This window comes from Hippoglossus stenolepis, chromosome 1 (genome assembly GCF_022539355.2).
Source record: "Hippoglossus stenolepis isolate QCI-W04-F060 chromosome 1, HSTE1.2, whole genome shotgun sequence".
Classification (NCBI taxonomy): domain Eukaryota; kingdom Metazoa; phylum Chordata; class Actinopteri; order Pleuronectiformes; family Pleuronectidae; genus Hippoglossus; species Hippoglossus stenolepis.
In genome coordinates this window covers 15835630-15856350 of record NC_061483.1, presented here as the reverse complement: position 1 = coordinate 15856350, position 20721 = coordinate 15835630, and the positions used below count along the sequence as shown (strand labels likewise).

The 20721-nt window shown below is 40.2% G+C and overlaps 1 protein-coding gene across 4 annotated transcripts in view; it reads right to left on the bottom strand.

The window, feature by feature from the left end:
* Nucleotides 1-20721, bottom strand: part of furina (furin (paired basic amino acid cleaving enzyme) a) — an 82779-nt gene that overhangs the window by 10218 nt on the left and 51840 nt on the right. For all 4 annotated transcript variants that reach the window (XM_035157127.2, XM_035157136.2, XM_035157145.2 and 1 more), the window contains exons 5-12: nt 18496-18624; nt 18229-18305; nt 10862-10950; nt 6319-6491; nt 4935-5147; nt 2945-3045; nt 1823-1926; nt 1465-1582 (exon numbers count right to left, since the gene is read on the bottom strand). In XM_035157127.2, the coding sequence (XP_035013018.1) occupies nt 1465-1582; nt 1823-1926; nt 2945-3045; nt 4935-5147; nt 6319-6491; nt 10862-10950; nt 18229-18305; nt 18496-18624 (1004 nt within the window). The remainder of the gene's footprint in view (nt 1-1464; nt 1583-1822; nt 1927-2944; nt 3046-4934; nt 5148-6318; nt 6492-10861; nt 10951-18228; nt 18306-18495; nt 18625-20721) is intronic.

Here is a 20721-nt window from a genome sequence, read left to right as displayed (position 1 = left end):
TAATAAAGAGACGCCCGACTGTATTTAGGCCGCGACACCAGGAGAAGGAGGAATAAAATGGCTGAGAACACATATTAGATTACAGGAATGCAAAATGATAGATAGATGATGATTTCTCTTTTAAATGCTCCCTCAAGAGCGGAGCAGCTACACCAATACACATGGGTGCACACTCTAACACACACACACACACACACACACACACACACACACACACACACACACACACACACACACACACACACACACACACACACACACACACACACACACACACACACACACACACACACACACACACACACACACACACACACACACACACACACACACACGATGCCACCACTGTCAAGTTGAAGATGAAAATAAATGGAACCACTGCAGTGTAGAATGACAGCTCAGTCATACGCGAGCATCTCATCCTGTCATGGAACAGTTTAATGTCGATTTCTCTTATCACACCCTGCGTCTCATATGTTCAGCATTATCTCGCCATGCTTTTTAATCACAGCAAGAGTTAATGTAAAACAACAATGCAACAATCAGTCAATACAAACAATGTATTCACTGCACTTTTAATTACTAACATTTCATTTCTTGTGATGACATTCTTACTGCTTTTATTTAATCGTTTTTAATTTATCTCCCTGATCACGTCAGCTTTATTGATTCCCGATTGTCCTCTTCATATTTGATCTTTTACTAACTTATCATTTTCTAATTATAGGTTTGTGTTATACGTTTTTGTTTGCTACGTGCCACTGCCATCTTAGCCAGAGCTCTCCAGTAAAACAGATTTTCTTGTTTTCAAAGTCAGTCCTCCACAGTCACAGATGATGCATTTATACATGCCGAATAGTAATCCTCTTCTCGTATAAATCACAATATATGTCAAATCAGTGGACTGCCCCTATAAGTATAATTACAAATTTTACACTTTCCCAAAAGGCTGACGCTTTACTTTTCAAAATCGAAACCACCATTTCAATATTTTGCTTCAAATAATCTTTTAAAATCCAAAACGCTAAGTGTACATCAGAGCAGCACATTGGGACTTGTTGTCCAGCAGGGGGCGTGCCTGAAATGCAATGTCCACCTGGAGCCACAGTGAGGAAATACAGTAGTTGTGATTTAACAGTAGAAGAACAAATTGTGGGAAAGGTTAAGGTGGCTTGCCAAGTTTGTAAATTGTAAACATCTCTCAGCGATGTTGGCTTGTCACACAAGTGAGGCACTGGAGGCACCTTCCGACGAACGCAATGACATTAATTCTACAATGTATTAGGATTAAGCTACGTGGGTTGCATATAAATCCATTCAAACTAATTACTTATTAGCTGCAATTAGTGTGAACTAGATTATAAAAAACAGCTGTAATATGAACAGACACTTGTAACCAGGGTCTTGAGATACATTTTATGTGCTCTCTGTGTGTGTGTGTGTGTGTGTGAGAGAGATACCAACCTTGGATCAGAGACCATGGTGATCACACATTTCCTTTGCGGCCCCACGCTGTTCCATGTACTTGCCAGTGATACAATGGCACTGGCATCAAGTAGACCATATCCATATGAATGGCTGACTGAAGAGCCGGAGAGAAAAGAGGAAACGGACACATGAATGGTGGCCTGCTGATCGCAGAATCGTCACAGATGTTAGAGGCCTACTACTATACAGAGCTAAACGGTGTGGAGGCCATTTAAAAATCTAACACAAACTCTAAATTCCTTTGCATTTGGTTTATTAGCCAAACAATATTGATGAGTCTCAAAGGGCATCTGGAGCTACAGAGGGGCGGACGAGATCTTAGGAGTTGCAGTACCTTTGCGTCCAACCCCATTGGTCCTCCAGTCGTTGGTGAGCAGGTGGGCCGGGTGAGAAGTTCGTACAACCAGATGTTGCATATCCCTCCAGGTCAGGTTTTTACTGGAACATGTGAATATGCAGACACACAGACACACACAGACACACACAGACACACACACACAGGGGGTCAGCATACTAAAATCAAGTTGAGGCACTCACACAGATCAAACAGACGTCTCTAACAATACATCCTATAGTCCCAACCTGCAGGTGGACAGCTGATTAAATACAGAATACAATGAAGCAGCGTATGCATTCTTTCCTCAACTACACTAAACCATTAGTCAACACATGTTTGAAGTCCGTCTCTGCCCTTTAGCAAATGTGTTGTGACGAGAAAGAAAACCTTGACGGTTTAAAGGGAACAGGCACAAAGGGTTACAGGAGCTCACTGTTGCTGTTCTTGCTGTGAGCCGCTGCGTAACTACATTCAACAACCTTATTTCCAATTTAGTGAAATTAGGCATTTTTGTTTAGCAAGTTTGCTCAGTCTCTCCAATTAAACCCATTTCTAAATGCAAATCTATGTCTCTCACTTAACGCCGTCTTGTCACAAGACTAATTACTCATGATTCATTACAATTCAGATTGTTCTGATGTTCATGTTTTCTTCCTCCATTAGTCCATCATAAAGAATGATTTGTGCTTGCTGTGCCATTTGTAAAAGCACAATTGAAAATTGTCTGAGACTGAGTGGTTAAAAAGGAAGAAATATGGGATAATGAAGCAAGACCAATGGTTAAAGCCTTATTTAGTAGACTGTTACAGTGAATAAGTTACAGTTAGAAAACTCACATGATAGCATTCAGGTAACAATTAAAGCTACTCGGGTTTTCCTGAATATTTTGGTTAATATATTTTCTCAAAACAAAAAATCATCCACTAGAATAATTAGTTCAGAATCTAATCACGAAATAATATTTTAGAACTTTTCTTTTCCATAGAAACTGATTCAAATCAACTAAAATCTGTGAATAATGCAGATATGAAAGGTTAGAATGAGGCTGTACAGCTGAAGAGAATGGCGAGGCTTGGTAAGAACCAGAAAAGATAGATAGACAGAAAGATAAGCACTTACTTGGACTCAAGGGCAAGAGCGATGATCCCAGCAGCCAGCGGGGCGGAGGCAGAGGTGCCTGTGTGGGAATCTGTGCATTTTGATTTCAGGTCTGTGGTCACCTGGGGAGGATAAACACGGTGGACTTAAATAGACACTCAGTCAAAAACTGACAAAGTGGAAAATATAATATAATTTTTCTTAAGGACAAAAACACAGATTCTCTTAGGGCTTGTATTTCACTTTAATTTAACATAAATGCACCACATCCTCCATTATTTATTTTGCATATGTTAGGTCCAATCCTCACACAGCCTAAACTTTTACCAGAAGTGCTTTTGTGCTTCTATATTAAAAAATACAGATATTTAAATATTTAAAATCTTGATAACTGGAATTTCTTTAAGTAAGCATAAAAATCTTCCTCCTCCAAGTCGTCTTCTTTTATCATCTCATACTAATTTGCTGGAGGCAGAAATCGCCTAATGGTTGAAAGAGCAGGAACTTAAGAGCAGAAAACCCACAGCATGACTCCCCGGACCAGCTGGAAAATCAAAGCAGGAGAATTGTATAACTTATGCTCTCCCTCCCACAACAACTACCAGTGAGGTGTCTACGAGCGAGATCAAACTGCTCCAGCTGAGATCTCCTTGGTGACCCACAGCAGAGGGCTGTGGTTGTACTGGGCAGCTCCCAGGTGGAATTTCTGCAGATGCATGACTTTAAAGCAAGGTGAAGCAGAACCAGAGTGTTTACACTCAGCAAATCCCCTCTCAGGAAGGAGAAGGGTTACAGTATAATGGATTGGAAAAAGGCCCCCAATGCCCTGCTGTTTAGTCCTAAAAGGTGCGGTTGATCTAGGCAACTGGAAATGACTGATAGAAAAGTAGCTGTAATAAAAAAAATCATCTCAATGTGCTGACAAATGCACAGACTCCAGAAAATGATATTTTAACAGACTAAACAGAATAATAAATGCGCAGGCAGAACTGACTTTAGCAGCCAAATTATGCATTCAGGAGCTTCCCATATCCCGCTTACTTTAAATTGAAAGAGAAGGATAATTTGAGTGTAATTAAAAAGAGGAAGAAAAAAAAAAGAAATAGGCATTTACATATTCGCTTCTGCATAACCCAGAGGTCCACACCTCTCTCTCTACATCTTATCATTCGCTGGTTCATGAGTGACAGCACAATTAAACGAGTTCAGCACTGAAGCATTAAGGGACCAGCTTCATGTCACTGAGATGTCATAAGCTGTCCGTCCGTTTGGTCTGGTCGTTTAACTCTATGCTGGAGGCAGAAAGTAAGAGGGTGTGTGTGCGTGTGTGGGTCTCCGATCCATGTAGACTCACGGGCGTAGACTGCCGAGTTAATATTTGGTTTTAGGGTTAAGATAAGAAATAGGTTCATATTAAAGTATTGATTAAGTCTAAGTATTTAATTGTTTAAGATTAGGGTAAGGGGCTAGGGAATACACTATGTTGTTGACACCACAGGGACAGTGAGATAAACATGAGTTTGTGACAGGTGCAGCAAAAGACTAAAGATGGACTTTCACACATTCAATTTTCATTAAAAATAAGACAAGAGGATAAACGGAGGAAAAAAGAAAGAAGTTGTGAAAGAATAGTATAAATGCGCAGATCCATATACTTCTATATATATATATATATATATATGTATAATCGGTTTCCATTATAGCATGTTCAAATTGCTGGCTTTGCCTTTGTTTTGTACTCGACTCACTCATCTATGTTTAGAAGCTAGAAGCAACAAATGTGGGAAATACGGAAATTCTGATTATATTGTTATAGACTAGGTTAGCTCCAGCTGGTTCCAACATTTAAGCGGCTACATCTGAACCTGTCCTGCAGGGCAACTGAACTTAACTAAGGAAATAAAAAGTCTCCCAGTTTTATTATACACTTTAAAGCAGAAACTCAATGTAAGAGACCAAGTGTGAGGGAAACAGAGAAAGACGGATACAATCAGATACAACCACAACTCACTATCTGCTTCTCGTTGAGGTTCCCCGAACTGTAGGTGGTGGCGAGGGTGGAGGAGCAAGCCTCGCTGTACCAGGGGACATTGCCGTTCTGGGTGGAGCTGCTGATGGACAGCGTGTAGATGCTGTTGGTGTAGCCGTCGCAGTTACAACTGTCCTTCTCCCTCCCTCCATTTCCAGAGGCCCACACAAAGATGGAGCCCAAACCATTGCGGCCCTATGAGAACGTAAATCACAGTCAGGCCAGAGGAAAGAGACGACCACCTCAGAACCTTTCATTCATCCGCTATCCAGAAAGGAACAAAATCTCATTCAATCTTAATGGGAATCCTAGTTATAGGAGGGCAAATTCATTTCAGGGCTCATTTCAAAAGGGGCCCATTAAAACGCAGCGTACATCACAGAGGCCAGGGTGGTCACTCAGTATATTAAAAAGGGCTAAATATCGCATGACAGCGATGCAATACAAAAAGGCGCCACGACAACAGCGCACTGTAATAAATCATCCAACCTCTCAGCCTTTGAAGTGCAATAATTTTCATCTAAGAGCCACTTTATTGTATTGAGTGGCACTGTCTCTCTCCGCATTGATCAATCCCAGCTCTGCACCACCCACACCACCATCTGACAGCACTGTCACTGTGGCAATTATCTTAGTAGTCAGTGTCAGCAGTTCCAATCAGCTTTATGGCACATACCCTGAATCCAACTGGTCCATAACAAGATGGATGTATTTATTCATGGAGTACAGATGTGGGACCTCAGGGTGTGATCTGTATGCTTATTAATCTGTTGACTTGTTCGGTTTACATTTCTGACAAAGGCCCAATGTGCCACAGGAACTGAAACAAGAGCCACTGCTAAAAACAGGGCTCATTACACGACAGCGTGTATTTTTAGGTTGCAGGGTTGCTAGACGCTGACAGACTAGTTCCCTAAATATCTTGTCTATGCAGATAATCAGGCATGTGTCTGGAAGCCTTTGATTAGAAATGCTTGTCAAGTAATTGAAAGCTCCAGTTACCGTTTAGAATCTATAAAACAACCTGGATGTAAAAAAGAACAAAGTGTGAGATCAAAGATGAGCAGGCAGTTTAAGAAGCGCCCACTGACAATGAATACTTAAATAAATAAGAACTTTTCATACTTTGAATTTTGTCAGCGCTGCTTCTATTCATTGTCAAAGATGTTCCTTCCTGTTGGCCCTTTAGAGGACATTACTTTCAATTCATAATGGTCAGGGTCAAGAACTGCTTTGTTCTTCCCGCTTGTGTCCTCTCATGCTTGAACAGTTCAATTACCTCCCGCTGAAAGGAAGCCCCACACAGGCAGTAAATAATTTCCATCTCTCACAGAAACTCTCGCATAATACACAACCGCACACACACCTCTGTAACTCCACGCAGAAAGGCTTCTTTGGCAAGTTTGGCAGGTCCGTCGACCGTCTTGCCGTCGTCCTCCGGGCCCCAGCTGGCACTGTAGATGTCGATGTGTTGGGGGTTCAGGCTGAGAGACTGGGCCTCCACCATGTCAGTCACCTCACCGTCCAGCATACGCACACCTGCAAACATACACATAGACAGTTAATGTGAAACTGAAAACGTAATGAGTAAAGAAACCAAGTGAAGTGATTAGTTCAAAATCCTGCTAAAGACTGAACAAGGCATTCTTTACGACGCACAATTATTTATTTACAAATTTTAGTATTGATACCAATAATGGTACTATTAATAATAAATTTCATTTCACATTATAAATAAACACATATGTAACACAAGAAGTGTTAAAAAGTCAAACCAAAGCTAAAATCAGGTTGAGAGGCAAAGACACCAAACAGTTCAAAATATGCAAACACAGCAGTGACTAAAAATAAAACCAAAAGGTGAAAAATTTGATTATTTTTGTTAGTGGACACTGATAATGTTTATCTAGTACAAGTTACACCGGATTTACTGTATATATGTGTACAGTGAACATTTTGACCAGTCAGGAATCTCTGTTGACTTGTTGGGCATCTACATGAACAGTGCTGAGTTGTGAGTTGCTAAAAACAAACAACTGATTCCCTGACTTGGACTGCGGATGATGTAGGAAAGGAAAGGAGGAAAGTGTGGAATAAAAAACATCTCTCTGCTTCTGCTATGTCAATTCCATTTCTGTTAGACTGTGCATCGTGCCTGCAACGATGCTACAGGCTAAAGCAACACTAAATCAGTGCCATACTCTTTCTAGCACCAAAAAAAGGAGGAAAGACTACACTGAAGCACTTAACAAGTGCTGCAGGTGATCTGGATTTTCAAGATGCTGTTCGTCTACACTGCTGTAGTTCCTTGTGTTGCAGCTCTGACTGCGCTAATGTTCAGCAAGGTTTGACACGTTCAGGGGCACAGAACTGTGGTGCTGTTCGATTTGCATATTTACACACTTCCCTGCTGCAGAACGTCCGTGTGTATTTGTAGAGTTTATGCAGTTGTGCAGAATCTCTGTATTTGTGCATCTGCAGTGAGGCTGTAATAGACGCCACCATGTAAATCAAACATCTGATTTGCTTTGGTGCTTGATCTGGTTCGCGGGAAAAAAAACAAGACATGGCAATCAAAAATGGATTGAGATCAATTACATTGTGGGCGGACTGCCTCTTCAAGTATGAAGCAAATAGGAGACTGAGAATTCAGGTTAAAAAAAAAAATGATGGAAAGCTTTAGTTGTCTTCGCCTACGTGTCTGGGGGAGATTGGTGCAGTTGTGCGAACAACTCATCTGATATTTCATGGGAGGCTTCAATTTAAGACTAGTTTATAAATTTCAAGTGGTTGCAGATTAAGTGCTTTGCCAGAGATAAAATATAAATACACACATAATGGAGGATAGGTAGACAGGGAGTGAGGCGTTTGTCCTAACCAATTATTTCTGCTTCAGTTTCGGAGGGTTTCTGAAAACAGAACTCTCTCTACTCTCTTTTAGCAACAATCCTTCACAGATAAGAGGTGAGGAATGAAAGACACTTTAAAGCAAACTTTCTCCCCAGGTTAGTCAATGCTGCAATACATGGGTTAAAATACCCAAGCTCTGGGTCTTTGAAGTTCTCCCAAAGAATCAAACAGGCACTGCGCTGCTTGTGTTTCCATGGCAGCCTGCTGTGAGAGGGCCATGTGATTTACTGAGGAGAATCAAGGATCTCCGTTCTGTGTCCAAAATATCCATCCATCCCAAAACCCAGAGACAGGTGGTACATCAAAGTTCATTGCAGTTCTTATTTATATTCGTGTACAGTATTATAAACATCGATGTTGAAAGGGAGACTCATGAGTCGCTTTGTAACCTTTGGATTGCGCTGCAAATTAAGACAAGTTAACTGCTGTTACCTCTGCCAAGAAGGTTATGTTTTCATCTGTGTTGTGTCTTTTTGGTTGTGTGATAGTTTGCAGCATTACACAAAATCTACCGGATGGATTATCACGAACATTTTGTGGAAGGGCGGGACATGGTCGAAGGAAGAGCCCATTAAATTCTGGAGAGGATTTGAATAAGGGAATGGATCCAAATTTTGTCAAGCGAGTTAGTAGAAATAAACTGCAGCAGCGAGAGGCTGTAAGTAAATCAAAGAAAATGAAAATTTCTGGCTACACTCAGACAGTTTGGGTGGTGACCCTCAGAGGTTGCACCTTTATGCTTTTTTTTGGAACACAGAGTAAACATGATTCCAAAGGACTTTGTTTCAGTTCTTACTTCAGATCCTACAGATGGGAAAAAGCCTTAAGTGTGGACATAATCACATGTGTAGGTTTTTCACAACACCGTTTGTCTCCTGCTCCACCTACATGACAACACGCAGCCCACTTGTTATATTAGTAAGGCTGAATGTGTTGTGGTACATTCCCCACTTTCCATCTGGAATGATAATAAAATCTAGAGTTATGGCCCTATTCTGACAGGGTTCAAACTTTATTACAGCTAGAAGTAAGCTGGAGGCTACCGGAATAAGCAGAACAGTAATGACACCGAGCATCCAACACTGAAAAGTACAACACATCCTCTGCATAGCAATAAGAAAAGAGCCAACACTAACACAGTCCATGTACCAGCAATGTGACCATAACAACAACTCACTTTCATCCTAATATCTCACTGAATGTAGCTTCAATGTTGGAATCACACTGAGAGAAAATAATAAAATAACAACAATACAATGAAAATTGTATGCAAATCAACTTTGTTGTTTTTTTAATATCAGAGAGTTACTGAAGCTCCTTTTGAAGAATGGAGGCAGAAACTACAAAAACACTCTCTCCCCGTAGGCAGAAGCACAGCAACTCATCAGGGTGCAAATCCTTTTTAGAACAAACAAATTAATATTTCACAATATTTTGCGACTCAGATCACATTTTGTAACTTCTCCGTCTGTGTGTCTCTCTCACAAACAAATGAACTGTTCATTCTGTAATTAAAATATTATGTTTGGAACTAACACGGCCATAAACTGCACCGCAGCAGTCATCTCGGATCGCCAAATGCACACTGCAATATTTTTCATCTAAATCTATGTGTTATTTGCTGAGTGAATTCATGTATAATCGAAAAAAGCACACAGGCTTGTTTGGGTATGATCACTGTCTTTGTGCCTCTTGCAAAACTATAGGACAGAAAATACTTCCATCCATCCATCCAGCTTATCCTTTGAGGGTTTCACATCAATTAAAAATGTATCTAGAATATTTAGTTTAGAAAATGTTAATGTCAATAACAATTAGCTATTTATCCAACCAACAATATAAAATGCCAGATTATTCAATTAGCAGCAAACTGTCATAGAATTGATGTGGACTATATTTTACTGGAGATCCTCTCTTAAGTCAAGTCAAGTCAAAATGTATTTATAGAACACTTTAACCACTGTTGGTAGTACTGAAAAGGCTTAAGACGAGAATAAGAGAATATGTAGATATACACAAAAACAAAGAATAAATTGAACATACAAGTGCAATAACATGTTAAATGGCATAAATACTTAAGAATTAAAATATTATACAATAACAGACGAAATCCAGTGAGAAGAAGTGGGTCTTAAGCAATGACCTTAACACTGTGAAAATGGGAGAAGATTAAAGTCTGCACCACTCTGCATGAACAAAATGGTGTTAACAGACGCCGGCTCTTCAGGCAATGACACCTGGGAAATGTGTATTCTGACAATTTGTCTTCAGTCTATCTGTGACAGGGCCTCAAGAAATATCTTACGATGGCTTTAGACAAACCATAAAAACAATTTACTGCAGTCAAACACTGACTCCTCCATCTCGCTTGTTCTCCGACGTCTTTAGAGGAAACACGAGCACAACCAGATGTTTCTGAATACACTGAGTTAGTAGTTTAATTGGAATAATCTGTACAATCTAACAATCCACCTCTGACATAAACCCTATTTGTTATAAAACTTTAATATTGAACATTTGGTAATTCAGTAATAGTGTATTGAATTTCATTACATTAAAATGTATATAATGTTTTGTCCATGTACATTTAAACTTAATACATGAGGGGGCAGAACAATAGAAGAGTTTTATCTGCAATTTTTGTTTCACTTGTGCACAGGGAGAGAACAGTGAGTTTGACATTACGTTAACAAAAGATCTTAAAATCTAAAGCATAACAGTTTCAGAAAGTGCTTATGACGGTGCTTTTTCCCCCCATACTGTTACTCCATGAAATAAACAATACTCTTACAGTGCAGAGCTAATCCACATCATAACTGTGGTGATGCTCAGAAAGATTCAGTGGCATGCTGTGCCTGAGAAACTGACTGACAATAACACAGGCTGTGCAGAACAAGTATTTCAGCTTTTCTGTCAGTAAAGACGAAATCTGAATAGAAGCTAAGGTCTGGCTCTTCTGAGATTATAGACATAATCCATTTATTTCTATTTGACCATACCTCCAATCTTGGCATCATAGGCCACACCGACTCCACAGATCCCATTGTTGGCTACTGCTGCCACTTCTCCAGCACATCGTGTTCCATGCCTGAGAGCAGGAAGAATGAGAAAGTGAGAAGCATATTTTATATAACATATTACATATACACACTCACTCACACATATACATTGCACAGACCCACAGGTAGTGTTCTTCTCAAACAAAGATTTCTTGTGAAAGAATGTGCTCCCTCAGTGCTGTGGTTGAGCTGCAGACTGAGACAAAACTAACTTATAAAGACAGATTCTTGGCTTTGATCCATTTAAACAAATAAGAATTCCCATTTATCCAGAAGAAAACATTGTGTTGATGAGACGAGCGGAGCTGACCATATGTTAAATACTGCCTAAGTAACCTTGGAGTGCCGACAGCACCTGAATAAAGTCAAGGTAGCAGGGAAATTAGATGACAGACTACCATCACACATGGGAGGAAAATGCGAATTAGATTTGCCCTTTTCACAACGGGTCTTTCATTAAGCCTGAGCCTCACTGGGTAGATCTGCAGTAACGAGATCCAAGAACCTGCTACAGCGGGGCCGATCATCACATTCCAGTCAGGTGCATCCCCCTGGTCAGCCAGATGGATATGTATCCTTAACGCCCTTCAAACCATGACGCAATCCCCTCTGGATTGCAGCCATCCCCGAACAGGATTGTTGGAGGTTTGGCAAAACTGTGCCATACCTACGAACAAAGCATGTTCACTACTGAAGAAACTATTTACACTAACAGGCTTCTATTAATGCGCTCTGGGCATCCACACACACACACAGCAGGGCATCTCCTGCTGGATTCACAGCGAATGAGTTGGAGGGGTTGATGATGCTTTTAACGTGCGAGAAACACAAAAATGAAGAAAAAAACGAAACAAAAAGAAAACAAATATCTCCCAGCAAAAATAAGGTGTCATACACGTAGAAGACACCGACAAAGATGTCAAGAGAGAGAGAAAGGATGTATATTCAATATTAATTAATAAACTTTATACAAACAGGCAACCAGCGCTCTGTAGCACTGGCGGCTTGGACTCATCAACATAAGTGAGGGCAATAACAATTGATCCTCCAGTTTGGGGTTCTGCGTACTTAGTCAGGCTTCACTGAACTTTAAAAAAAACAGGTGAACAGCTCTTTGTGCAGCAGCGCTGGCATCGAGTCTGGGTTCTGTAGACTGGGTCCTGCAGTCAGTCGATACTTGCCACAATTACTGCAGGTCACTTAACTTAACAGTTTCTGAAAGAAAGCTGCAACCAGCATCACCACAGGCCAAGCAAACAGCCCACTCCAAACAGACAGGTTTAGAACGAGCAGTGTACTAGTTTTAATAATCCTCAAGACTTTGATTTCTTTAAAGAAACATGTGTAATGACAGAAAGTCAGAGTACTTTTATTTATACTCCTCAGTCCCCAAAGATCTCTTGAGATATGACGATAAGCTGAGAGGGTGGAGGTTAATGTTAATGCCACATTCATCAGCTACATCTTTCTCCACTTGTAAGTAGGACTGTAGAACAATAAAATGTATTACTAGTCGGAAAAGAAAACACACGCTCAGACTAAAGCCATCTGGTCAATTTTCCAGCGAACTTTATCTCAACATTCCTGGAAAAGCTGGTCTGTTTACTTTGTAGTCTTATGACCTACAGCATCAGTGTTTGTGATGCATCTGATGATAAGGAGCAGCCCAGGTGTTCGCAATAGGATGCCAGGCATGCACAGGCCTATCCCTCCTGTGTTCAACTCTGTTTTTTTCCAAATCTTCCTTTGACAGATTCATCAAAGTCATTTACACAGTGGACTGATTCACGGCATACAAATGCTGTGAAAGAGGTGAAGCCCTTGGTTTCTGAACCTGATTATGCAAGGACTACTTGCATAATCAGGTTTTCTGGGAGTGATTTTCATGGGAGTGATGAAGTGGATACAAGAATATATCCTTTCACTGCTCCCACTTACTGTTCGGGTCAATAAAAAGGGAAGAAGAGTGCAGCTATGTGTCAAACTGAATGAATTCTGATGTGAAGGCAGTTTGCGCCTTGGTATTTTATTCAACATGACTTAGAGCATTTTCCACCATAAAAGGCATTTTCATTAAACAATTTGCAAGCACAACTGCTCGGTGTTAATCCAATCAACAATGTTTAGTGCAGCGAATTACCTTCAAGGTCAAATCTTATTTCATGTAGTGTTGCATTCACACAAGATTTTCCTAGTTTGAGTGGGGAAAGTACAGCTTGAACTAAAACATTAGCAGTAAGTGTCATTTTAGGACAACTTACCACAAATCATATTTGTTTATATACTTCACGGACTTCAGAAAAACGGATTACAATGTCGAAACTTTTTAAGACCATGCACTACATTTGACTCTCCCACACTGGGACAGTGCAAGAACAAAATGTGGAGATAGGTCTGGCTCTATGATAATGTAGTAAGACACTATAGTTACCAAACTTTCTGGGAAAATCAAGACTTGAAAATACATCGGTGTGATAAGAACTTCCTAACATGACAGAAACCATCTATGAGAAACTTTTTTTGTATTTTGACTGTTTAGTTTGGTTCATGTCGTAGTGTCATGCTTAGGAGTGGGATTTATGACCTATACTGCAGCCATCCACCAGGTGGCTTTTGAAAAGCTTTAACAACACTTTCAGCCAATATGTCCTGCATCTTTACATACAGTCTATGGACAGCAAATTGATATATAAACATATAAAGGATTGGGGTGTAACGTAAGACGTGGCATAATTAACCAAAAATGTTAAAAGTAACTGGTTCTAAAGAACAGATCCTTCATATTGTCCTGGAAGCCACTCGCCATCAAACTAATGTTAGATATAACCCTCGGGTCTACTGGGTTTTTTGACCTGTGGAAAAGGGATTAGGTGTTGCACACTATTGGTGTTGTAGAAAGGTGGAGCATTGAGCCAAGGCACTTGAGAGTATAAACATTGAATCGTTTTCATTGGAGTCCTTTAGTCCACAGGCTGTAATGGGCAACCTAGAAGTCAGGCAAGGTCTCATTTAAAGTTACAATCTGTTCACACAAATCGTGAAGCAACTCTGACATCTACATCAGTATTTATCATTACCTGCAAACATATGCCCAAAGCCATTATAATGCTTCATTAAACTGGTTTATGGTAATTTGTAATGTTAAAAATGGCACCGTCGTTAAGATTTAAATAGTTTACGGCCCACATAGCCAAATGAGACTTATTCCATATTTAATTGACTCAGTGAGTTCTACTGTCATTAGGATGATCAGTCCTGATGAGATGCCTTAGGGAGCTACCGGTCCTCCGACAATGAGGGCAAGGCTTGACTGAACGTCCTCATTTTGTCTGCATGCACACATCTCTACTAATGAGATTGGCATCACATGAAACCAAACCTGGATTCAACCTCCAGGCCCGGGGTTTCGAGAGGAAGCTAAAGAGGTGAAAGAGCTACAGCGCAGGAGATCATCACATGAAATGCTCCAGTTGTAAAACTCCTAGAATTTGTCTGCAGCACAAAAAAGAGCTGTCTGTCACGACAAGTACATCATTGTTCAATCAGTTGTTAACAAGACACAAAGAATACAGACCTGATAGACTCTCTGACAAACTGACTTCAGTTATGAGATAAAAGACAGGTCTTTATTCTCAACTGCTCTCAGAAAATTAACTGTGTGAATCGCAAAGATGACAACAATCCCTTTGAATACCCGAATAGATTAAAACACTATTCAACAACTATCTCTACCAACTTGAACATGCAAGAATAACGAAGTCAAGAAGTCAGACATTATGGCAGGTAAGACAACAAGAGTTTTAAGATTTAGAAGAAGCACTGTTACAAAAACTAGCATGATAGGGGTAGTGTGTTCTATTTACAAACTCACGAAGGAACATTTTGTGATGACGTTGATACCTGGGGTCTCGAGAACTGCTCATCTGAAAAACTGCACTGTACTTGTGTCTTAAGAAACACATCCACCAAGTCTGAGGTCCATCGGATGAGAAAATCAAAAGACAGACAGATTTTCTAGATTTCTTACATGAATAAAATAAAAGAAAGGATTGTATTTGTCCCATGCATTATGACACTGTCCTTTCAATAAATAAAATGTTTTCTTCCTGCACACTCACGTCTCGACATGCCCCACTTCGGTAAAATGAATACACCAGCTAGATTTACATGAGCTTCCTGCAGGCCACAACAAAGCTCAGTGAAGCAACAGTCAATTAGTGTGGGTCCCTCCCACACTCCCAACATTACGCAAACTCTGTGTTAAGACAAACTGCTACATATTTGTACTGCTTCCAGCATCAGCTGTTATCTCACACTTACAACAGCAGTTACATTATGACCAACACGTGCCTTTTATTCAAAACATGCCCTCGCTAATCCCTAATTGATTAAAGACTCATTCCGGTCTTGTAAAAAAAACTTCAAAACACCCTTTTTGCATCTGATACATTGTGCACTGGCTCAGGATTCCCACATCCTATGTAACAGAGATGGTAGGAGATCAGAGTGAACAAAGAGCAATTTCAGGGAAGTCTTGTACCGATTACGGAGAGAGAACAACTGTGGTTACAGCCACTACAGTTGGCTGCTGGCCCGAGACCGACAACATGATCTGTATTCATACTGACAGCTGGCAGAACCATTATCACTGTGCAAAACCTTAACTACCCCTCTCTGGAGACTAGCTAAAGAGACGTGCCATTGTCATGCAGATGTATCCACACCAGGTCTGTGAACAACATGGAAAGATGGGAAAGGTATTCACTCTCACCTGCACTGGCCAACAAAAAGGTTTTTGAATAAACACAGCAATCACAAAAGGTGCCACATGTAATAATTGAAAATTTCTAAATGTGGCTCCTGCAGTTTGTAATAAACATACATTAACAAGAAGAGGAGTTATAATGAAAAACAAAGACGTGAAAAAAAAGAGTTCAGAATGATTCAATCATTATAGCTTTTGGTATCAAAATTTGAAACCTAGTTAAAAATTTCATAAACTATAAAAAGGGTTTGAGTTAGATATCAAAGCTATACATGCACTCCGAATGGGAGCTGTATCAAAGCATTTCTGAATAGAAGGTCTGGCATTGTGATTTCATATCGTGAAATGCATACTCGTCCAACACAGCATTGATCTTTTTTTATCTTCAGATTCCCAGACATTGCCCATATTTGTTGTCTCGCACGTAACATCTTTCATCCATTTATTTTCTTTATCTTGCATTAGCGTAATTGCTTAAAATCACTGAACATCCTGAGGCCGTGTAAAGCCACATTTGCTATTCATTAGTGTCTGGGCTGCTCCAAACCTCAAAGGTAAATCTGTACAACTGTTTTTCTCTGCTCATTCTTAAAGTCTGTTAATGGTTCTGCCAGTATACTAATGAGCAGGATTGCAGGAAAAAAAAAGGTCCGGCGATGTTTATGGAGCACGGTAAAGAGAGGAATATGAAGTAAATGTCTGCAGAGAGATTAATGTGGGGTCTGGTAAAATTAATCAGCCTGCTGTTTGCAGTACTGTTAAATAGGTCCTTTCATCCATCACTGTGCATTGAATATGTGCAGTCAGTTTGCACCATACCCTTATCTTGTTTTTTTTTCACTGCATCATAATCAAGAGAAATTCTGCATGTTTATTACACATGTTGAAAAGTGTCATTCTGGTGCCCCTGCACTAAATCAAGAGGCAACGAGTGGAATGTTTCTGCAGAAGGCTGCCTGTTTAGCCAGAAAACTTAAATTTGGAAACTGTCCCGATACAAGTCAGAGGAAACCCTGGAAAGAGAAACATCTAGATCCCATGCTGTCTTAGATAAACATGAGGGTGAATAGTCACATTGCTACCGAGCCATCCTCAGTGCTGCCCGTATGAAGGGAAAGAAAGACAGCTTTATAGAGGTGAACAGACTTGTGCTTTCTGCAGGGAACAGACACTTACAGTCTTACACAGCCTTACACAGTTTCATGCCCGCCCACAGGTTGTTTACACAAGCATCTGCAATAACCCACTGTAAAGTAAGGGAAAAGAAACACATACTCCCTCTCAATTGGTCCTGCCATGAAGGCGACACGGGGAGCTGGGTGGCAAGAGATAAGGGCCGGGGTGAGCAAGGGTAGGAAAGAGGTGCAGCCAAAATGAAGGAAACATCTCCAGTAAGTGTCTTAGCTCGGCTCTGGGCCACTGTGAGCCGCCAAAAGAGCTTAAGCGTGCCTTGGCAGAGATTGTGGATCTGTGGAGCTGCACCAGAGGGATGTTCTACCACATTCTTCCACAAGAAATCCCATCATTTAGGCTTTTGTTGAAAAGGGTGCTGAAAACTGTCTCAGGCACCATGGCACAAAAATGTGTAAATACAAATACATTTGCTATGTATTTTATAAGATTATAAACACACCTTCCAATACCAGCATCCACCTTATATAAAGCACACCGTGTCTGAATGCATCATTCCTACTTATAAAGAAATATGGTAAATTCCACAAACTGATCCAGGAGCTTTATCTGTTCGATGGGAGATTCAAAGCTTATTTCAGAGTGGATCAAAACCAGTTTTTCTTAAATAAAATAATAAAAAAAAGCTGGATAAAGTATCAAAACAACAGAGATCCTGCTATGAAAGCATCTCTCCGGCACAGCACCGATGCATCTTTGTAAGGTAATCATAAGCAGTCACATGACCTACAGCACAGTAATGATTGTGAGCCTCTACATAAAAATAAATAAATAACTAAAATCCTCTCATTGCCAGTGGCCCACAAACAGCAGATTACAGCAAATCAGAAATTAAAGTCAGATGGGAGGCAGGCAGTGGGAATGAATAAAAGACGAGCAGTGGCCCTCCCGAGCCAAGAGATCTGCTCTGTTTCATTAATGCTGATGAACTTAATTCCATCAATTCTCTGCAAGACATCTCTGTGGTGGTAAACAACTCCTAATGCCATCTGCAGAGGCCGCTGCAATAAAGATATGTCCTCATCAATCCTAGTGTTGATTTTCTCTTCTTATCCAAGTTATAGAAATGCCCTGGTGGTACCGGTGCAATTTATGAGGCTAAAGCAAATCCACATACTGTGATTCGGAGACAGGATTCACATTAAGTAATAACTTAAAAATTTAAAAGATTTGTATTCAAATTTTGGACAAAACACCACAGGATACGACCTTTAATTGGACGTGTTCCCATAAATTATGCACTCAGACAGGGAAAGGGAACAATAAAAAAAATAAAAATAAAAATACGACAGCCAAAAGACAAAGATAAGAGCGGAAATTACATTTTTATCTGTGCAGATTTCTACTCTACCTGTTATCATTAAGCTGCGTGTATCGGGGCTGAGGATCTGGGTCGCCATCATTCACATCGTAACTGGCATCTGGGTCCTTTAAAGAGACATATTAGCTTTTTAGAGTCATATATAAAAACCATCAAAATTGGAATGATTCTTTAAATCCATCTCATATTCCAATTTAGCAGCAGGAAGAACCTTTTCTCTTGAATTCAAAACCGTTTGTGGCTGGAGTAGCACAGATTCTCCACAGAGATCTTAGCTCATTTAGGAGTCATACTCACGTAGTTCTGCATCAGGTCCGGATGGTTCTTCTCTATTCCGTCATCTAGGATGGACACCACCACACCTTTACCTGTGTAGCCCATCTGCCACGCAGCTTTGGCATTCAAGTCACGTTGGTTGCTGTTGTACTGAGGATGGAGGAAGAAAATGACTTAGATAGAATCGAATTATCCAAGAGGCACTCAAGTGCCGACAAGACTGTGCTTTTAACAAAATTTGGAAGGGCTTACTCTATTACAATAAGGGCATTTAAGTCATTTAGATGAAGACTGAGCCCCTGACTAAAACATCTGGGGAAAATGAGGCTACTTATTGAATTTCAGCCATTCCTCCTTGGCGAAACACTTAAGTTTATCAGTGAGGGGAAGGCAAGGTGACAAAAGGCAATCTTTATTCAGAGAGCATTTGAACCATGCTTTTATTTATTACATTTATTATTAATACCATCAAAAGAAAGCACTGAATTGTATGATGCCTCACATGAATTATTCCGTATTCTTTTTGATATGCTTTTTGACATTCAACTTGACCTTTGGGCAAAAAGCCGTATCCAGCTTTCATCTAGTTCAAAGCTTTTTAACACGTGCCAGTGGTTAAATTTAATGCGTCAGATCTACCATCCACCATCATTTCCTCTCAGATTTCAGGCCCATGTGAACAGAGTCTATCATACGCAAAGAGGTTTGTTCCTCAACCTTGTAACGTCATTGACGCTTAAGCCATCAAGAGGAAAATCAATTAAAGCTGAGAGTTGTGATATGCGATTCTGATTCAAACGGGAAAGGGCCTTTTGTGGCTGACAAGCTGAGCGAATAATAAATGTGGCATGTACAAGACTCCGGTTTGAATATTGCTCATCAAGTCTTTTTCCTTCTTCCTTGATGTCAGCGAATCCTTCTGGCCTTGACATCTTGAGTATGTATAGAGCACAAGATCGCTGCTTTGAGGCTTGCCCACGATTTAGCAGTGGAGGGAAAGAAATTTGTCTCATGATTTAGATACATTTTAGAAAGAAAGCATTCATTCATTGTAACAGATGATATTGACCAATTAGCATTTGCCAGTCACTTACGCTCTCCTCTAGCGAACCAGGTCCATTTTTAATAAGGCACACACTTTTTATTTACTGTCAGGATAGAGGGGCATTATATTACTAATGTGTTTAGTATAATTACCATATTAATTCAAAACAACGGTACTTTGAAACAAGTCAAAATAATGTAGTGTAGTTAAATGTAGTTATGTAGACAGAATATAAGCTCTCCGACACCAGCCGCTCTATACATTTTAATCAGAATTCAAAAATGGCTTGAATACAGAGAGGTGGGGTTACTGTCAAAGACACTCCTCCAGGCTCTGATTGGTGGTTTCGCAACGGAAGCATTGGATTCATCCAAACTGTATTACAAGCAGTAGGTGGAGCCAGAGGAGCAAGATTTTTATAGAATATTAGCTTCTGTCCCAATTCAGGCTCCTGTAAATGCATTCTTTCATCCCCAAACTGGTTTTCAAAGAGAGAATGGTGGCGGCAAGCGACGAGACATCCGATGCTTTCACTTTTAAAAGTCTCAACTTTGAAAATCACATCACCAACATCACCAGAACAGCATTTTATCATTTGAAGAATAAATCAAAACTTAGAACATTCTCATCCCAGTATAACTCACAAATATTGGTACATGCATTCATCTCAACCAGGTTAGATTACTGCAATGCTTTGCCGGTTTACCAAAACACACAGTTGGACGTCTGCAGCTCATTCTGAATGCTGCAGCCAGAATCAACTTCAAAGTATTTAATGGTTTAGTTCCACAGTACATTTCTGACTTGCTCACTGAATACAACCTGGTCAGGCCTATCAGATCAGCAGGCAGAGCTTTTCTAGTTTTACTCAGAATCAGATCCAGGTCTGGCAAAGGTGCCTTCAGTTGCTATAGTCCTATTCTCTGGAACAAGCTGCCTGTTACCCTGAGGTCCATTACAACGGTCTCAACTTTCAAAAGCAACCTTAAAACGTTTCTGTTCTCTCAGGCCTTTGACTCATTTTCTGTATCTAGTCTGTCCATTTGTGATGCATGTTTCCTTGTCAGCTGCTGTGTAATTGTGTCTTATGTCTGTGGGAGTTTTGAGTGCTACTGTACTGCTACTATAACTGTATGTTATAGGTCTAATTGGTTCATGGATGTGTGATGCATTTGTTGTATGCTTTTCGTGTATTTGTTAGT